A 20,297-nucleotide genomic window follows, 5' to 3' on the forward strand; every position below is an offset into this window, starting at 1 on the left:
GGGGAGAGGTGGTAGAGCATACCTTCTGCATGTAGAATGACTCAATCTCTGGCATTTACAGGAAGGACTGAGAAAGACCCCTGTCTGAAACTCTGGAGAGTTTCAGCTCTCTGGAGAGAGCTGCCAGTCTGGGTTGACAATAGTGAGCTAAATGGATCAAGGGGTGGATTTAATAGAAGGCAGCTTTCTATGTAATGATTTCCCCAGGTGGCAGATTCAGTTATATTATGATTGCCCCATGAAACATGACTGTGCAAGAATCATACAGATTTTTTTTTTTTTTTTGGTAATGATGAGTGACATAATTCACACACACCATAATACCTTTTTTGTATTTGTATGCTGCTTTTTGAGTGTGCAAACATTCCATGCATACGATCTTGTTGTTCTGACAACAACCCTGTAAGGTAAGTATTATCATCCCTGTATTGCAGCTGGGGAACAGAGAGAGAATGGCTTGCCCAAGGCCACCTAATGAGTTCAAGGTAGAGATGAGATTCAAACCAGGGGAGTCCTGATTCCCAGCTGGGCTGCTTGGCCCCTTTGCTACACCAACTCTTGGTGGGTTTTGCTGACCTCTGTGTTGCAAGTAATGGTGAAGTCTTGTCCTAATGACCCCCTTACACACCTCTCAGTGGTATATTGAGTTAGGAAAAATGAATACGTTACAAATACCATACATTACACTGCAAGCTCATCAATCTCTTTTAAAACTAACTGGGTTAGATAACATATGAAGATGCCTTGTCCTGAGCAGCCATACATGCTCAGGACCAGGATTTCTTTCCAGGAGTAACTGGGACCTTCTGTATGCTTTCTACTACTAAGCTTCAGCCCTTCTCAGATGACAATGCTGTTCAGCTCTCTGGGAATGATCTCTGGGGCCTGGCTCTGGACTGTCACTCTTAGTGGCTCTGACATTCCCCATCAGCAAAGGGGAACTGACTCAAAAGAATAAAATTTATGGGGTGACTACGTGATATCAGAGTGCTCACCTAGTCGTTTTCTTGTCCCCACCTGGCTATTTATCATCTTGGTGCCACCTGCATTGGGGAGCTTATCAGTGAGCACACATGTAAATGATTAACATGCAGATGAGCAATGGCTGTTTATTTCTTTTATTTATCTTGCAGTTAACAGCAACAGGATTCTCTAATATTCACTTGCAGGGCTCTGGTAATGTAAGACTCGGAAGTCCTTTTGGGAGAGGAGCAATTGCTTTATGTGAATGGGGTGAAGGAGCTTCCTAGAAAGCTTTGCTTATACAGATGGAGACTAACCAACTCATGAGTCTGAAATGGATGGAGGGTGTCATATAAATTGTGCCCATTAACTTGTACATGTTGATTCATAAGTCAATTGTATTTCTACTAAATTTTTCCAACAATGTTCACTTGGGCATTGTGGTTATTGTATTTTCACCACAATAGAGTAGCTGGGAGGGGCAAAATGGTAAGTACTGCAAGCGATGCAACATGCCGATTGAGCGGTTCTACCCACTCACTGTCAGAACCATTCCAGGCAGCAATGGTAATGTGCAAGAGAAGCCCTTTGGTTTGGTGCACGTCCGCATATGGCCATCATTGCCTGGAATGGCTCCAGTGGTGCGTGAGAGGGACAGCTTAGACTGACGTTGTGGTACCTGCAGTACTTACCCATTTTGCCCCCTCTAGCTATGCTACTGGGTCACAAGTATGTTTAGTAAGGTTGCTAAGGCCAGTAATTGTTCAGTGAGGTTGCCAGCTCCTTGCCAATAGACTTTAAAATGCTCTAAGGTGACAAAATGATGATATAGCTCCTGCCCCAACCTTCCTGTTCCTCAAGCACACCTTCCTCCCTTGTTTGTTTTGGGGTACAATTATGGTTGCTGCTGATCACAGTGAATGAGGGGACTTGTGATGGAACAAAATGGGAGGTGCAGTCACTGCATTGCTTCTCACTGTTCTGAGTATTTAAAGATACTAGCATCATCTCCAGGTGAGTATATGGCAACGCAACTGTCCAATGTTTACATGTTAATAGAGACCAGGCATAGGGTAAATGCCCTATGGACCTAAACTGTGTCGTGGACCAAGCATAAGTAGTGGGTAAACATAAAGATACACTGTTTGAATAATGCACATTGGCTTGTTACAGCACAAATACAAGCTTTATGAGGAGACCACATAAAGTGCAGCTAGGAATTGCCAACTGACCAGAAAAAAAACACCTGCTTGCTCCTGTACCTTAGTAGCAGGTTTATATACAATAGTTAGCAGGTGAAGCTTCTCACAGAATGGAGGTAAACATTATACCTGCACCCTTTAAGCTGCTCTTAAAGGAACAGCTAAAGGCACTGCTTGAAAAGATGGCAATCCTAGCACCCAGGCCAGAATGCACCTTCCTAACAGGAAATAAAATCCTGCAGAGAATCTTATATTATATTCATATAGGAAGATCCAAGAGGTTCAAAAGTAGATGCATGTTTTTCATGCATCCTTTCCCATTACTCCATGCTTTAAAACAGGGAGGGAGCACACTGATTTTCTGTTTGTCACTCAATTGTTTAAAAGCACAGTAACTGGGCCAAAAACAAGCTGGGCAGTCCTATTTAGGAGCTCTGTAAATATACACAAGTTTTGCTTATGGGTGCATTTGGAACTGGTAGTCACTATGTATATGAAAATACTGGCTTTGGACAAAATTGAACTTTCTGAAAATGCAAAAATGCAAAAAAAATCCATGTGGCTGACAATGTGTTAACACAGTGTTTCTCAAACTGCGAGTCGGGACCCACTAGGTGGGTCGCAAGCCAATTTCAAGTGGGTCCCCATTCATGTCAATATTTTATTTTTAATATATGAGACTTGATGCTACCACGGCATGTGTCTGCCTTTGGGGAAATGTTACAGACCTGTACTTTTAACAAGCTACTATGTGTATTCTTTTAAGAAAGATAGCTTGCAACTGTTACCCTGCACATACCGATCTTGTCTGATTTTGGAAACTACGCGGGGCCAGGCCTGGTCAGTACTTAGATGGGAGACTGTCTGGGAATACCGGGTGCTGTAAGCTTATACCATAGACTTTCGAGACTGAAGGTTGCCAGCCAGTAAATGGGACATACTCCTGGGTAAGTGTGGGTAGGATTGCAGCCTAGGATTGTAAAAATCCTCCTGCTTGATGATGTCACTTCTGGTCATGACATCACTTCCAGTGGGTCCTGACAGTTTCTCATTCTAACATACACACATCACTTGGTTGCTTTCCAGGTTTCCTTTGCTGAGGGACACCTGATTTATTCAGAAGTGAGATGTCTGAAATGAAATACACAGAAAGTCTAAGTCCAAAACTCAAAGTAGTGTAAATGAACATCTTGTTCTATTGGAACACATTATTGAGTTGAACGTTCACCCCTCTTTGGTTCTTTCTCTCATATGGGGTGGTAAGCAAATGAATTCTACCATTGCACCCTGGCTATTCCTCAAATAGCTAACTCAGGCAATTATTATTCAAACCAAGGTTGGCTGCATTGTTCCTCCCTTCCCAGATGCAAATCTCTTCTCCAGTTCCTGCCTGAGGCAGCAGAGAGCCTGGGATTGATCTGGAAGAAAATGTTGCTGGGGACTAAACTATCCCCCACCCCAGTGAACTCTAGTAGCTCCTAGAATTCTAGGTAAATAGGGAAGAGGGGTGTGCTCCTGTATCCAGACTTCCCAGAAGACACTCTGCTTGATTCCACACTGGAAGAACAGTTTTGTATTAGGGGCCTCAGCCCTACTTCCTGACTTTATTTTGCACTTATGCACAAGAGACATCTGACCCTGTTTTGCAGCTGACAAGCCTCTCCCCACCCTCCAGTCATCCTTTCCTTAGCAGCAGGGGCTCCATTTTGATGGAAGGGAACTCAGCCGGCTCCACATATGGAATGCCAATCTGCTTTTAGTCAAGAGGCCCAAACAAATAAGGAATCTGGGTGCTCCTCACACTTTCTGTCTGTAGGCATCAAGGAGCTGAAACAGTGAAGCAAGAAGGTTCAACCCAAAAGTTTCCTTGGGGGTAGGAATGTGTGAAGGAGGTTACACATGTTGGGAATGGGCTCAGTGAAAGTTATCTAGAAAGCAGTTGAAAAGCCCGCTGTTCTGCCATAGAGTCCTTCTGGGATCTTTTTAGTCTACGTGACAGTTTCTTCCTGTGAAAAGTGGAGCCTAATGGCATTTGCACTTGGTAGGAGTTCAAAAGCACTAAAGACTGCAACAGGAAATGGCAAGCCTAAGCAGGTTGACACTGTAGATGGATGATACAATGGGCAGCAGTGTCACAGGTGTCCTGCAGAAGCTGTGCTGTTGTTTTTCAAACAAGTGATTCTTGACAGTGCTGATTAAAGCTCCCAGCAACCTTTTTTTCCAAGTATGGCAGTTACGCAAGCTAAAGGTTGCCAACCTCTAGTTTGGAGGTATCCCATTGCAATCACAGTTGGATGCAATGTCTAGTCTATTTGTGCCTGTTTTAGTAGGTATGGTGCACTGCCACACTCACTTGTTCAAGAGGGTCACAGGTGTCTTTTGCTATGCATATTCACATGAAGCCTGGTGCATGCACCTTGCATAGGTAGAGGTGTTTGAAAGTGGTGTTATTCATTTCACTAAGAACTAAGCCCAGTAAGACCTAGGCTGTGATCCTATCTTACTCACTGGAAACCAACACCTCTACGCATAGGGGTGTGACTGGCATACACGTCACACGTTCCCAACACGCATCCATGCCATACACATGCTGCCCATGCATGCCATGTGTTTGCAGACAGGCTGGACCTGCCTAACGCGAGCCGAACGAACAAAACATTCACATCAGGTCTTGTGCGTGGGGCTCGACGCGAGGCAAGCACAGCAATTGCCCAGGGATAGATCACCAGGGCTAGGTGAAGGGGCCCACTTCTGCCAGGTCCTTCAGCCCCCCCAGGACACTCCTACTGCCAGATGGGGCTCCAGCTAGAGTACTGCCTGGAAGGCAGCTTCTTGGCACCTGTAGAAGGGGGAAAAAAAGACATATAGCAAAAGTGGAAAGAAGGTGATTGGAAGGGGATGAGGAAAGTCAAAGGGGAAAAGTGCAAAAGAACAAGAGTCAGAGAGAGCCTTATAGAACCATCTCGTCCAGCGATTTTCAACCACTGTGCCTCGCAGCACACTGGCATGCCATGAATGGTCTGCAGGTGTGCTGTGGGAGTTTGAGGAAGGATCATATCTTAGTAGAGCCATTGGGGGATTTGAGACCTGGCCAGCAGTGTGGTGTGCCTTGCAAACTGTCAAAAACCTGATGGTGTACCTTGACCATTTTAGCTCTTTCTCCATGTGTTGTGAGATGAAAAAGGCTGAAAAATCACTGGTCTAGTCCAACCCCCTACTCAATGCGGGAAATGTAGAGAGAGTTTCCTCGACAGATAACTATCTAACCTCTGCATGAAGACATCCAGCAAGGGAGAGCCCACCACCTTTCATTGGCAGGCAGGCAAGTTGACTTGGGCAGAGATTTTCAACCTTTTTCATTTCAAGGCACACTGACAAGGCACTAGAATGGTCAAGGCACACCATCAGTTTTTTTTTTTTTTAATTGACAAGGCACACTGAGCTGCCATTGGGGAGCTCACATCCCCCAATGGTCCTATGAATAAATTACCCTCTCCCAAATTCCTGTGGCACATCTGGGGACCTCCTGCAGCACACCAATGTGCCGAGGCACAGTGGTTGAAAATGGCCCCTACACACATTCACTTGGAATTAAGTCCCACTGGGTTCAATGGGACTTACTCTCAGGTGAACATTCTTAGTACTGCAGAACTTGGAGCTTTCAGGTTCGGTACAGGTAGGACTCTTCTACTTGGAACCACCATCACTGTGAGACCAGTGCACCGTAGTTTAGAAGTTCTTTGGACCTGAGAAACCCAGTTTCCATTCTCCCCCCCCCCCCCCCCAAATCTCACTGGGTAGTCTGGATGCAATGCAAAGTTGCTCTAAATAATTTTTTAAAAGTGGGGGGAGAATCTTGGCAAGTGCTGATTCTCCCACCACAGGAGAGCCTTGAGAGAAGAAATGCCACCTGCTTCCATTTACTGTGCCAAAGGCTGTGCTGACTCAGGTGAGCAGTATGTGTCCCTTGCCTGATTTCTCCCCCCCCCCCCCGATCCTGGGTCACTCCCGGAGCCCTGCACCTTTGGGGTGTCCAGCGATCCCCTCCAGGGGTGGCCTCGGCGGAGCTCCTCCTCGCAGCCGTCCCTCCCCCCCCCCGCCGCAGCAGCAGCAGCAGCAGCAGCCTGGGAAGGTCTCACCTGGCTCCAGTGACACGTTGGCGGCTCCAGGTGAGCGCTTCACCTTCGCGGCGGAGCGAGTGGAAAATGAGGGTGATGCTGGCCCTGCCGTGGCTTTTATAGGGCCGATAAAAATAGCTCTGGCCGGCGAGGGGGGCCAGGCCGGGCGCTGGGGGCTGCAGGGACGAGCCGGAGGGCTGGGTTGTCACCGAGGGTGTCGTCTCTCCCGCACACCTGTCGTGGGCTCTGCGTTTGCTCAGGGCAAATATTGACACAGCAGGGCAGGCAGGCAGGCAGGCAGGCCGGCCGGGCACGCGGGGCGGGAGGGGGGCATCGGGGGCAGCCCCCCACATGAGCACCAGAGCTGTTAATGGGGCTGATGAGAGCCAGCCAGCCAGCCACCCGGGCAACTCACTCCGCACCCAGCCGAGGGGGCCGGCCGGAGATGCTCATTAAACCTTCCCTGGAACAACACCAGCTGTCGCTTTCCGCCCACCTGCCTCTCGCACTTCGCTGCCCCAGGGAGAGAGAGAGGGAGCGGAGGCCCGGCGCGCAGGTGTGCGGCACGGCGCGGAGCCGGGGATGGGCATGGCCCAGCAGCAGCAGCCACATCCTGGTCGGGGCGCCAGGAAGAGAAGGGCCAGAGCCGGCTGGGGGGTGATGGGAGTGGACGGTCCTGCCCTGAGTTCAGATCAGGTCTCGGGAGAAACTAGCCCTTGTTTTTTCCCCTGCCCCACCCAATCCTATCCAACTTACTCAGCATGTAGTTAGTCCGTGGAACTCCTTGCCACAGCATGGCACCTGGCCTAGATGCCTTTAAAAGGAGATTGGAGGAAAAGGCCATCGCAGGTTACAAGCCATGACGTGTATGTGCAACCTGCTGATTTTAGAAGCGGGATGTGTCAGAGTGCCACATGCAAGGAAGGGCACCAGGATGCAGGTCTCTTATTGTCTTTTGTGTGCTCCCAGAGGCATTTGGTGGGCCACTGTGAGATACAGGATGATGGACTAAATGGGCCTATGGCCTGATCCAGCAGGGCTCTTATGTTCTTACTGGTATGTTCTTAACTTTCTAGCACTGATGCAGCTCTGAGCTAAGGGGACAAATGTGCCCTGACCTCAAGGACTACATGGCTGCCTCCCCACCACAGGATGCAGCACATGTCCATTGTCTGTGCTGCATTGGTTCTGGAAAGTTGGATAGTATTGGGCCCTGAGACAGGGCTAAAGGGGTGAGAGAAAATCACAGGACTCTGAATGGGAAGGACTTCAGGGATCACTACAATGAAAATCTGCCAGGAGCAGTTCTAGAAGCTTCACTGTGGGGCACAGGAGGGACTCAAGTGCTCTAGAAGTCTCTCTCTCTCTCTCTCTCTCTCTCTCTCTCTCTCTCTCTGCCAGAAAACAGCATCCAGTCTTTGCATTAATCATTTACCTGGTCCCTTTAATGTCTAATGCGCTTGACATGTTGTTCATCTTGTTCATCCTCCCAACACCATGGTGACCCAGGTCACCCTTCCTCCCATCTTATAGATGTGGAGCTGAGGTTGAGAGGTGGGAGGGCTATCTAGATCTACTCAGTAACTCCATGGGACCAGGTGTCTCCCCTCAACCTTTCTCTGCCTGCAGTCTTCAGCAAGCCTGAGGGTCTTGTGATGGAGAAGCTATAGCAGAGGAGATCCAGGAGCTAAGGATTCTACCTCTACACAAGCTGTTGTTTCACTGTGTAGGGTTAAAAAGAGAGGAGGGTTTTCCTCCACAAGCACCAAAAAGGCAGAATGAAGAACTCCATTAACTGGCAACTAGGAAGAGAGTGTTCCTGAATTAAGGCCATTTTACTGTATGGCCATTTCACTTCTAGTTGTGACATCACTTCCGGGGTATCATTTTGAGCTCTGCACCGGGCTACATGTTCATTAGCTATGGCACTGAAGGTGGTTCAGCCAGGAAAGGGGAAACTTTCCCCCTTACTTCCAGGTAAGGCACCCTTTCCCCTATAGGTCTCTTTGGACTTGCGCCACCTCTTGAGGTGGCACAAGTTCAAGGAGAGCAGAGCAGCTCCACACCACTCCAAACTCCCCAGGAATGAGGGTTGGGATCCAATATAAGTGCTGGATCCCAGCCCTGCCTCCCGCTCCCCACCCACTGCTCCCCAGATTTTTCTGGAGGAAAAATCCATTACGGGGTACAAGCCATGATGTGTATGCGCAACCTCCTGATTTTAGAAATGGGCTATGTCAGAAGGCCAGATGCAAGGCAGGGCACGAGGATGAGGTCTCTTGTTATCTGGTGTGCTCCCTGGCGCATTTGGTGGGCTGCTGTGAGATACAGGAAGCTGGACTAGATGGGCCTATGGCCTGATCCAGTGGGGCTGTTCTTATGTTCACCCACCCCCAGGGTTGCCCACTACCTGCCCTCCCCCTGCCCAGGAACTCCTTCCTCCTCCCTTCTGCCTCCTCCCTTCTGCCTCCTCCCCCCTCCTCCCCACCCACCCCAGAGGCTTGCATCTGCCCAGTTGGACCGATGCACGCCTCGCTTGTATCAGCCTCCGCAGATGTATCAGCCTCCGCCCAACTTCCTCCCAAGGAGGTGCAATCGTGCTTTATGGCACATTTGCAACCCTCCTGGGCCAGATCAAGAGACTTGCACCGGCCCATGGGCGCCTCAGGATTGCACCCTTATTCTGCCCAATCTCATCTGATCTTGGAAGCTAAGCAGGGTCAGGTCTGGTTAGTACTTGGATGGGAGACCGCTTGGGAATACCAGGTCCTGTAGGCTTATACCATAGTCTTTTGAGACTGAAGGTTGCCAACCAAAATAAATTTAGCAGTTTCAAGTTTTGTGCTTTTAATTTTTTCTACAACACATCTGATTTTGAACACTGAAGTTGGCAGTTTGGGGGAGGAGATGCAAGTACCCTTAGCCTTGCCTAGGGTGCAAAACACTCTGACACTGGCCCTGTACATACGTATTCTCGTTTCTTAAAGCAGCTCCAATGCTCTCCAGTGTGATGTTCTATCTTGATTTTACTGATGCTCCTCACCAGTTCCTTCCAAACAGCAAGGCAGCCTTAGCAGGGCAACCTGTCCTGGCAGTCAAAACTGGACAAGGTCCCAGTGGCCCAAGGGAATGTAGCATCATTGGGCTGTGCAGAGCAGCCTCTCACCAGGTGATCCCATTTGCTGCTTTTGTTCTTGCTCTCATTCTTTTTCCACCCTACAATGGACAGACTTGGCAGGTTTTAAATGTTTAACAGGTCTCAGGATCACACCTGGCCCAAATAAGCCCCCCCCCCCTTTATGGCTGTCAGGTAAAAAGCACACAACAGTAGCTCTTCTGGTTTCTGGGGACAAGGGAAGGGAGCAGTCACTTCATTAGAGTTTCCCTGTGTGAAATTCCCTGCCTAATAAGTCTTTGCACCCAGTACAGACCTATGTACCAATACAGTACTAAGATAAGCTGATCAATTCCTTTGTAAATGATAGCATTGTCATTAGACCCCCCCCCAAAAAAAAACAATATGAGATTATATATTTTACTGAACAAATTTTCCCACCCAAATTCTAAATATGTTATGCACAATTCAACTAGATGATATGAAATCATAAGTGTCAAACTATTTGCCTATCTTCCCAATGATTTTGTTTAAGCAGCTCAAAGACTTATAGCAATCTCCTGTGCTACTCCTTAAATTTGGGAAGTTGGAAAAAGTAGTTTGGGGATTTGGTAGTTATTTGGCAACCTTCAGTCTCGAAAGACTATGTTATCGCGCTCTGAATGGTGGTTCTGGAACAGCGTCTAGTGTGGCTGAAAAGGCCAATTCGGGAGTGACAATCCCTTCCACACTGGGAGCAACTGCAGTCTGTCCCTGGTCTGTCTCCCTGGCTATGGGCCTTCCTTCTTTGCCTCTTAGCCTCATACTGCTGGCCAAGTGTCTCTTCAAACTGGGAAAGGCCATGCTGCACAGCCTGCCTCCAAGCGGGCCGCTCAGAGGCCAGGGTTTCCCACTTGTTGAGGTCCACTCCTAAGGTCTTCAGATCCCTCTTGCAGATGTCCTTGTATCGCAGCTGTGGTCTACTTGTAGGGCACTTTCCTTGCACAAGTTCTCCATAGAGGAGATCCTTTGGGATCCGGACATCATCCATTCTCACGACATGACCGAGCCAACGCAGGCATCTCTGTTTCAGCAGTGCATACAAGCTAGGGATTCCAGCATGTTCCAGGACTGTGTTGTTTGGAACTTTGTCCTGCCAGGTGATGCCGAGAATGCGTCGGAGGCAGCGCATGTGGAAAGCGTTCAGTTTCTTCTCCTGTTGTGAGCGAAGAGTCCATGACTCACTGCAGTACAGAAGTGTACTCAGGACGCAAGCTCTGTAGACCTGGATCTTGGTATGTTCCGTCAGCTTCTTGTTGGACCAGACTCTCTTTGTGAGTCTGGAAAACGTGGTAGCTGCTTTACCGATGCATTTGTTTAGCTTGGTATCGAAGTGGCTATCGCCGTGGCTCAGTGAAGTTGGCGATCACCTTGGATTTGGTAGTAGGGAGCTGCCAAAAGAGTAACTGATAGTCACTGTGCATGATAAATATGTATCTATGGGCGCAATCCTATCCCCTTATGTCAGTGCTTTCCAGAACTGGCATAGCGGTGCCAATGGGACATGTGCTGCACCCTGCATAAGTTGGGTGTCACTCACGGAGGCCTCCTCAAAGTAAGGGAATGTCTGTTCCATTACCTCAGAGCTGCTTTGCCCTTATGTCATTGCTGGAAAGCACTGACAGAAGGGGTTAGGATTGCGCCCTAAGCTGTAGTAATCACATAAAACCCCTATGTATGACCATTGCCCATGGGGTAAGTGCAACAACTGTTTAGCGGTGCAATGTCCAGGGTCCTCCAGGGCTCCATGGCACTGTCATGAATTCTTTCCTTACTCATATGTAGGAATCTTTGCACATCATCCTATTCACATTTCCTAATACAGTGGCTCTTCATTCAAAGCAACAAATCTTTTGGCCACAACTTTTCATTCACAAGCAAGATCAGGGGTCCCAAAACTTCCAACTTCCAACACATCTCTCAATCTTGCTCATATGGATGGGTGAGCAGGTCAGTTATAGAATATAATGTGTACATTTTGTACATAACTGAAGAATTTCACAACAAGAAAAAAAAAACATATTTGCAGCTGCCAGGCTTCTTGCTGCCTCCCTCTCAGCTGGGCTTTCAATGAGAGCAACCCAGCACAGCAGTAAGAGGAAGAAGGTGCATAGTGACGGGGAAGGGTAGGGAGAGAAAAGTCAGGAATTAGGGGGGGGCATACCTAATGCCACTGGATTCAGTGGGCCAGTCAAAATATGTTGGGGCCAAAGTGGGCCAGATGTGGCCTGCAGGCAGTGTTTGGGGATTAAGAGATAGATAAAAGGTATTCTGGGCAGTGACATATCCGGACTTGGCATCTTCATCATAGACAACTTTAAGCAACACAAATTAAGTGAGATATGATTGAATTAAACTAAGTAAAGTCAATTGATTAATCTAGTTCAGTACAGACTAATGGAATTCTCACAAGAGCAACTCACTTTATGTTATGATCAGTCTGAAATAAACTTTCCATTCCAACCTGCCACTGAGTCTTGCCTTACCGTGTCTTATTGAACCTCTCATTGAGTAGGAATCCACAATGCTACCATTTTGAAGTTCAAAAAACAGTATTGCTCACATCCAGTATAAGAGTGCCATTGTGAAAATGTGAGCCACCATCTTGGGTATGTATGCACAAGAAACATACTTCACATGCTCAGTGATATCAAGGAAGGCACTTTCACAGGACATGAATACTGCTGTAATTTTTGCATATACACAACTTAAAAATGATCAAACTACCTCCCTTCAGCTTGGACAAAGATTTGGAAAGCCACTATAAAGTGATGTATGTACGTGGGTGTATTTTTACAGTTGGACTAAAACTGAGACTTCTGACAAAACTCACCAGCTGGTCTCTTCCCATTCCTTGGTTAAAAAAAACAACCCACAAATGAACATAAACATTTTTGTGTCTCAGCACAGATGGCATGGTGAGGTTATTTATTGAAGGGGAAGTGTTCTTTCTATTAAGCAACACAGACATATTATTTATTGTGGAACCCATCATAAGCATGTTGTAGGAATCAAGACTGACAGCAACATCCAAATATAATTCACATCAAACATCCACATACTGAATCCGTAATGAATGGAGTCGTAGAATATTTATCAATGACCCCGACTGATAAAATAATGCTGCCAGAACTTACAAAATAAGGTATCACTGGCTGGACTGCAACTCAACGAAGAAAGATCTGAAGTTCATGCATGATCAGTCTTTGGCTTCACATAGACAATCTTTTGATAGAGCAGTATAAACTGCAGCACTACCTGCCTGCCAAATATCCATTGCAGTGCTACCTCTTAGCTGTAATTCTGCAGCAGTGGAATAAAGATTATGCAAATACTCCAAATGAATTTTGCAGACTGTTACTGTAGCCTAGCTGGGGGGAAAATATTGGTTTGCCCTTTTTTAAAATGGGAAAAACAAATGGGGAACTGGAAAAGAAAATTTAAAAAATGAATTGGGAGTGGCAGTTCACTGGGAAAGAGGATAGTCACATTATTTTTGTTGTTTTTCAGGGAGAAGAAGATCTGCTTTAAGGGACAGGAGGCAAAAACTACTTAAGTGCTTATACAGAACAACAAAGAAACATGTACTCATTAAAGGTGGGGAATCAAATCCATTTTATGCACCAAAATCACTTGAGGTAGGAGCTGCTGTCTTGCCGTGATGTCACCAGCTTTGCCTAAAACGTGCCCATGAGAATCATATCCTGAGAAAAGTATTGCTGACAGTGAGGGTGCAGGGCGGACAGTTGGGTTTTGCCAACAAACAATTCATAGTTTGTGTACTGGTCAAACCGGTTTTCCTAGTCACAAAGGCTCAACTTGAAGGAAGGACAACTGTGTCCCATAATCAAAGGGCTTCACAGGTGTGGTGATTTGCCAAAAGAAACCTGGATATCTGTACACACGCTTTGAGCAAGATCAATAATGAATTTAAAAAGTTACTCTTTTAAAGTAGCATGTGCAAGAAAAGGATTATTCATTCTATAAAAGGATTATTCATTCTTAGGTGCTGTAACTCCATGGAATAGCCTCTGCTTTGCATGCAGAAGGTCCCAGGTTCAATTCTCTGCATTTGCAGACAGAGCAGAAAAAAATTCCTGTGTGAAACCTTGGACAGCTGCTGCCAGCCAATGTTGACCATACTGTGCTAAATGGCTCAATAGCCAAGGCAGCTTCCTAGGTTACATGGAGGAAGAGGTGGGCCCCTGGATATCACAGCTATCAATGGGAGACCAGAAGCCATGCGTAAGAGGGCATTTAACCAATGGCGTACAAATGAGGGGCCGGGGTGCTGCACGCCCTGACTGCCAAGCTGCAGGGGGTGACAGAGGCCACCAATTTTTAAAACTCCAGTTTTTAAAATCTTGGTATTTTCAAACAATATCACCATGTTATAAATCAATCGGTGTGTAATTTCATGCAGAATGTAATGAAACAAACCATGCTGAATTATCCTTATTCTATCGAACGTTATAGCCAAAAAAAAAACCAGAAAAGGAAAACACAACTGTTTTATGTAACAAAAAGTGAATTACATTGGGAATCCTGTAACAAATGGTGTACGCTATAACACAGAGTGGATTACACTGGGATTACCATTGGAAATAAATAGCTTGTTGCAAGCATTCCAGAAAACCAAATATATCTTCATAAATGTACGTATATTTTGCCTTTCTTCTATGTTACAACAAAACTGCTTTTGTATGTATGATAGACCACATGCCCACTGCATATTATCTTGATGGGCACTTCTTCCCTGTTTTGTGTTATGATCTCTAACATTCACTACATATGTGGAACATATTGTATATGTTCAATAAAAGAAAATATTCACTGCCTGCACTTCTTCTCTGGTCTTTAATATTATTCATTTCATATCATGACTATTACTGAAATTAATTTTGTCATGAGGGGTGCCAAAAATTTATGGGCCCTGGGTGCTATATGTTCTTTGTACGCCACTGTGTTTAACATGTTTAATGTTTAAAACATTAGGAAAACTTATGAAAGTGGAAAGGTAGGCCAGCAAGAACCAAATACCCAGTTTGATTAAAATAATCCAGACTTTACTTCTGAGACATAGGTCAGGTGGGCTCTATGAAAATACCTTCAAGCATTGTGATATTTTGAAAGTCACATAGGGGTGGCATCAAAGGTGGGCCACAAGGGACTCTGGCTGAGGGTCCACATCCATTGGAGGGCTCATTTGGTCAATCCTTGAAGAATCCATATCCAGAGGCAGCAGAGATCATAGAGGTAAGATGGCCCCATAGCTGGACTGTGCCCCTGAGCCCACAGCAATCTGTTATCGTCACTGCAGTCATGTGCGCCAATTGTTAACACACACTTCCAAATACTCTGATTCTGAGAAGTTTTCAACATTTTACTTCTGTATTGCTTTGGAAAAAATAATATCCCAGACTGCAGAATATCACTTCGAAATTGAAATTAGGTGACTACATTGCAGGACCTCACTCTTTAGCCCTGCATCCATGATAGATGCAAACGATGGTTTCTTTTGCGACTAGGAACAGCCCTCCAAAAGCTCTGTATATTGTCTGTTAGGCTTTGTGCTTAAGGCTAGGAGAGAGCAGAGGCCTAAGTAAATAAGAGTTCACCTCTGCATATTAGTATATTGTTCCTGTCATCGTTTTCTATTAAATAAATTGGATACAAGACAAAACAGAGCAGAATCCAGACTTCTAAAGCCTATGCTTTAATTATAGTGCCTTTTCTCCTCTACTGATTAGAAAAAAGAAAAGCCATTCACTGTCATAAAATCTCACTCTTCTGTTCGACATTAAACATTACTTAACCATGTATTCAGGATTAAAACAATTATATGGATATAATTTTAATGTGTTTTGATTAATCCATCAAACAATCTAGTCACAAATCGGTGGGTTATTTTCTTTTTCAGTACATATGAAAGGAAGCATTTTCACAATCTCATGTTTTTTATGTCTTTACTGTTCACAATTATTTAACAATGAAGAATCATCAACACACCATATCATGTTCTTTGGATATGAGTGAAGCTGCTCTCATACACTGTTACTTATTTAAGGGAAGTGCAAAGACCCCCCCCCCCAACACACACATTTTTATTCTCCAGGGTAGATGTGGGCAGATACGTGTCATTTTGGCCATGATTAGAATAGGGCTCCTGCCATTTTTCCTGGCAGAACTTCATGTCTTTGTCAGGAATATGATAGGCAGAAATTCAGCAGGTGAAACTTCTTAACGTGGAGTGTTTCCCATAGGATGGGAAACCTTCATCTGTTAATTTATATCTATCACATACGTGTTAAAGGCAGAGGAGCTCTGCCAGAGAAAAGGTGTTTGATACTGCCTACTGTCAGTATCAGATTCAATAAAAAAGTTATTAGGTGGAGTGGCCCAGGTATACAGGAAGACATCATTGCTGAGAGTCAGTGTAAATCAGAACAATGTTGCAAGAGATGGGGAGACTGAAGCAGTGCAAAATGTGTGTTTAGGAATAAGAAAGAATGTCATATGATGGGAGCTGGATTGCCTGGCTTTCTCCTGTGCCTTTAACAGCAGCTTGATCTGTAGCAGGTGAAGCTTTAGAGATAAAGTCAATAGATCAAGCTACTTTTAAAGGCACAGCAATGGGGTGCTGGTACATGGCTTTTGTTCCAAGACAGACATTGGTTCTGCTTCTCTTTTGGCAGTGAACAGCTCTTCCTGCAGTATTTGAACAGAAAGTAGCCATTAGTCAAGCAGAGTTATTGCCTGATTTGCAGGGGGATAAGGAGGCTCAGAAAAAAAAAGAAAGAACAGCCTCAGCCATATCCCTACAAAAGCACAGCACTTAGATTAAAACCAATTTAGTCCCACTGAAATAAATTAGCATCAATCCAAATACTTCTATTTTAAGAGGGTTATGGGCCTGGGCTGTTACCCTTCTGAGGTGAGGGAGTCTGTGATGGTGGGACATACTCTTCTGTTGAAGTGACTCCCAGAGTAAAGAGCGCTGGTAGTGGAGAGAGTACAGAAGAGTTTATTGTTGAAGTAATCTGCTGATTGAGAGTGTAAATGTGAATGCACGCTTTGTTTCAGGTGTTCATGCAGTTTCATTCACTCTAGAAAGACAAGGCCAATCTGTGGTTTCATAGCCCTTGGTCTTTCGCTATATGCTATAGATGCACTTTCAGACCGTGCTGGTCACATTCCATTTAAGTTTTGTCCCTCATTGACCCAGTACAAACTGTAGCACATTTCTTGTTCATACATATTTCCTCCTCCTAGGACAGCAGGTTAGGGGATTTGGGGGAGGATACTTTTCTTCAACAAATGCTGAATTTATGCTGCAGCAGCTATGCACCTATACAGCGTACAATAAGCCTGACTCAACGTGCCGATTTAAGGAGGAAATCTCTGAGACGGGATCACGAAGCAGCCAGGTTAAACTTCTGCTAAAATAATTAGGTAAGGCGGCTATAGCAAACGGATGTACAGGAACAATGGCACAAAACTGTTCATCAAGGAGAAGTGGGACAAGGGTGTTTGAAGAGGGACAGTGTCAAATAATTGTCCAAACTACAGGATGGTTTGTAACTGTAGTTTGTAATGAACTATGTACAAGTTTTCACATAACCCCTATAAACGGAGTGCTGGATCCGGACATCAGACGTGGTCTTGCCCAAGTCTCTTGCTTGCTCTTTTGCTGAATCTAGACGCTGCCAGAGAAAACAGAATTACACTGCCCTTACACATCAAATTCTCTACTCCACTTTCATAGCTTTTATATCTGTGTTGGTACTTTGTACTATAAGCTGGAGTAAGAAACAGCAAAAGAAAAATACCCAGAAAGCAAGAAGCATTTCAATAACAATTAGAGGGAGACTTTCTGTACATCATCATATATTGTAGTATTCCCTTCTGATCATCCAGAATTGGAAAAACTTCAGAGAAGGAGCAACAGAAATTGCTAGAGTGTGCAACAAGTTCTGTTGAAGGTCATATAAAATTAGGAGAGCTCTCAAAAAGAAGGGTGTATGGCAGATAGCAACAAAGTTATGGAACATGAAAGGATGATTTCCATGAAAAAGGATGATTTCTTAAAATTTAAGTGAGCTACTTTTTCCACATAACCCACAATTTAATCTATGGAAGATGCCCTCTAGTACAGATGCCTCAGCAAATTCAATAAGAGTGTCCTCACCTTGTCGCAAAGAGATCTACATAGGCTGACAAGTAGATGTGTTTTTGAGATATTTGCAAACTATGAAAATGACCTGCAGTGCTGCTGCTACAGAGGTTCTGAACTCAGTTGGTCAAAAGCCTGATGGCGTTCCACAGATGTTTTTGAGCTGGGCATTCGTGGCCTTCTGGTTACTCCACAAAGTGGCATCTCATGTTCATTGTTTACAAACCTCTGGTCAGTGGAACTTAGAAAGGAATAACGGGATGAACAGGTCTCTTCATCAGTGCTGCATTTCTTTCACAGCTCCATGGCTTGCCTCCAAGCCTGTATTATTTGGAACTTAGTTCCTAGTGGCTTTCAGGTTTACTCATCAGATGTTATCACCACCTAGGAATTGCAGCAGAAAAGTGAGGCATACCCCATGCTATCTCCTGCAGAAGCTGGAACACTGACAAGCAGGTTTGAAGAAGCCTTTGCTGCCCTCTGCTGGAGGAAAACTTGAACACTGGCAACACAGAAAACTTGCAGAGATGGAAGTTGGGTCATCTTAGTAGGAAAAACCTCAGAGTTTCTCAAGGCACAGTTGGAATCCCTTTTCCTTTGACACACAGAAAAGCTAGATTCTGAAGGCCACAGGATAAGACCCCCCCCCCCGTACAACTGTTTCTGCAATACATGGCAGGGTCCATATAAGATACTGCTGTAAGTTCAAGGAGGCTCCATCCCAGCATGGCTCACACATAAGGGCTGGCCTGCTACAAATACTGGGCCTGGATTGCCTCCTAGTGGGGCAAGACCATGTGCCGCTGCCCAGAGTCCTTGTTCTCGATACAGACATTCAGTGGCTGGGGTAGCGATGATCTGTTTACCGACATAGCAGGACTAATAATTCTGAAAGAAAAAGGTCTTTCTGTATTCGCAAAACTTCTGTGCCACAATGTTAAAGAAAATGCTTTATCTATATAAAGCCCATGCCCAAATTCTGACTTTAAATTAGGGCTAGGAAAATTCTTTGTCAGAAACCCTGGAATAAATTGCCAAGGAGGTCAACAATACTGGACCCAGCCTGCAAACTTATACATGTTTTTTTCTGGGAGGAAGCCCCAACGGACACATTGAAACTTACTTCCAAGCAAACATGGACAGAACTGGGCTGCAAATGACTCCTCACATACTATCTCTTGACTTTCCTTGTGCAGCGGCTGCCACCATGAGACCTATTCTGACTGATGCACTGCCCTCCATCATAGAGGTGCTTCTGCTGCTTCAGAGCATTCTCCAACCTTTGGCCACAGGTCGATTCCTTGTTACTTTCAAACCCCAAGTCTCTAACATTCTCATCTAGCTGCCCCTACCAAAGCCTCCCTCTCAACCTCTCTACTGTAGACCCTTCCTTCCAGGGCTCCTGAATGTGGAAGCAAACTGCAGCTAGTGCCCTGCTTGTGAGCAGACCAGTAAACAGCAGGAGAGCAAAAGGAGAAGCCAATGGGGCAACAAGGGATAGAGTGGGAGGAAGAACATTCCAAATACATCTCAAGAGCTTGCACATTTGCTAAAGGAAACATCAGACCAACCTCCTCTATCATTAGCCCTAACCACATACGAAAATCTAATACTAATCTTCGAACATTTCCTTTATGAAGAGAACCCTACTCCCATCTACTCACTTGTGAGATATTGTACGAGGGAGTGCGATGATTCTGGGTCGTGACGTCAGCACCACCTCCCCACGGCTGGCCTCCACCAAAATGTTCTGAATGGTGTTGTCCAGCACCATCTCAGTCAGATTTGCAAACGCTGGCATCCTTGAGAGAAAATAATATTTCAGATTTCCCTGTCCAGTGAAGCTGGCACTTCCCAATATACTTACAAACTGGTACCAAAGCACAGTGCTCACCCTACAATCTTTTATACTTGCACAGCCACCATGGTGGCAAAGGCTATGCCCACGTCTAACCATCCAAGTACGTATTTGCATCAAATATATTCATTCAGATAAAAAATAAACCTCAAGGTCCTTAAAGGGCACAAGAGGCAAAATGAAATATGGCATTTCCATATAGTTCTATAGGCAGATTTTCCGCACGTTTTTGACATCAGAGGAACATTGGCTCTAGAATACAACTATCTTGCTGATGACCCATTCTTAGAAGTGACCCCTGTATGACATCTCTGGCTTACCTGACAATGGCTTCTTTCTGCTCCCGGGAATGTTCCTTGCGAATAATTGCACTTAAGCACTTTTCATCAGCTGAAGTCCCTGAAGATGCCTTTTCTTCCCCAAACTCTTCTTCTTCTTCTTCTTCTTCTTCTTCTATCTTGTCCTTAATGTTGAACTCTAGAAAAGATGTTTTTATGGAAGTACCACCAGGGCACTGCTTCTTGTCTTGAAGTTTGGCAGACTCCTTGCTCCAAAACTGGCGGAAGTAGGGTATGGGTTCTGCAAGGCTTCTGATCATTGCCTCGTGGAACTGGGTGTCCTCCAGCAAGCCCCTGGATCATCAGAAGGAAAGATCATGCTGTAATTGGGTGCAATGATGGGTCACTTTTGACATGCCATTACCATCAGCATCCAAATCTGGGAACATACAACACCAACGCCACCAATAAAAGGCTATTCCCAAAAAGTGACAAGAGTAGGGTAAAGGCACTGGGAGCCTTCCCTGAAGATACATTCCCAAACATCACAC

The 20,297-nt window shown here is 45.4% G+C and overlaps 1 protein-coding gene across 1 annotated transcript in view; it reads right to left on the bottom strand.

Annotated features, from left to right (window-relative positions):
* Window positions 1–4,970: 4,970 nt before the first annotated feature.
* Window positions 4,971–20,297, bottom strand: part of CFAP65 (cilia and flagella associated protein 65) — a 62,137-nt gene continuing 46,810 nt past the window's right edge. The window contains exons 30-33 of the mRNA XM_066621201.1: window positions 19,789–20,100; window positions 19,275–19,412; window positions 6,305–6,529; window positions 4,971–5,004 (exon numbers count right to left, since the gene is read on the bottom strand). Coding sequence (XP_066477298.1) covers window positions 4,971–5,004; window positions 6,305–6,529; window positions 19,275–19,412; window positions 19,789–20,100 — 709 coding nt within the window. The remainder of the gene's footprint in view (window positions 5,005–6,304; window positions 6,530–19,274; window positions 19,413–19,788; window positions 20,101–20,297) is intronic.

The sequence above is a fragment of the Tiliqua scincoides genome, chromosome 1 (assembly GCF_035046505.1).
Source record: "Tiliqua scincoides isolate rTilSci1 chromosome 1, rTilSci1.hap2, whole genome shotgun sequence".
NCBI lineage: Eukaryota > Metazoa > Chordata > Lepidosauria > Squamata > Scincidae > Tiliqua > Tiliqua scincoides.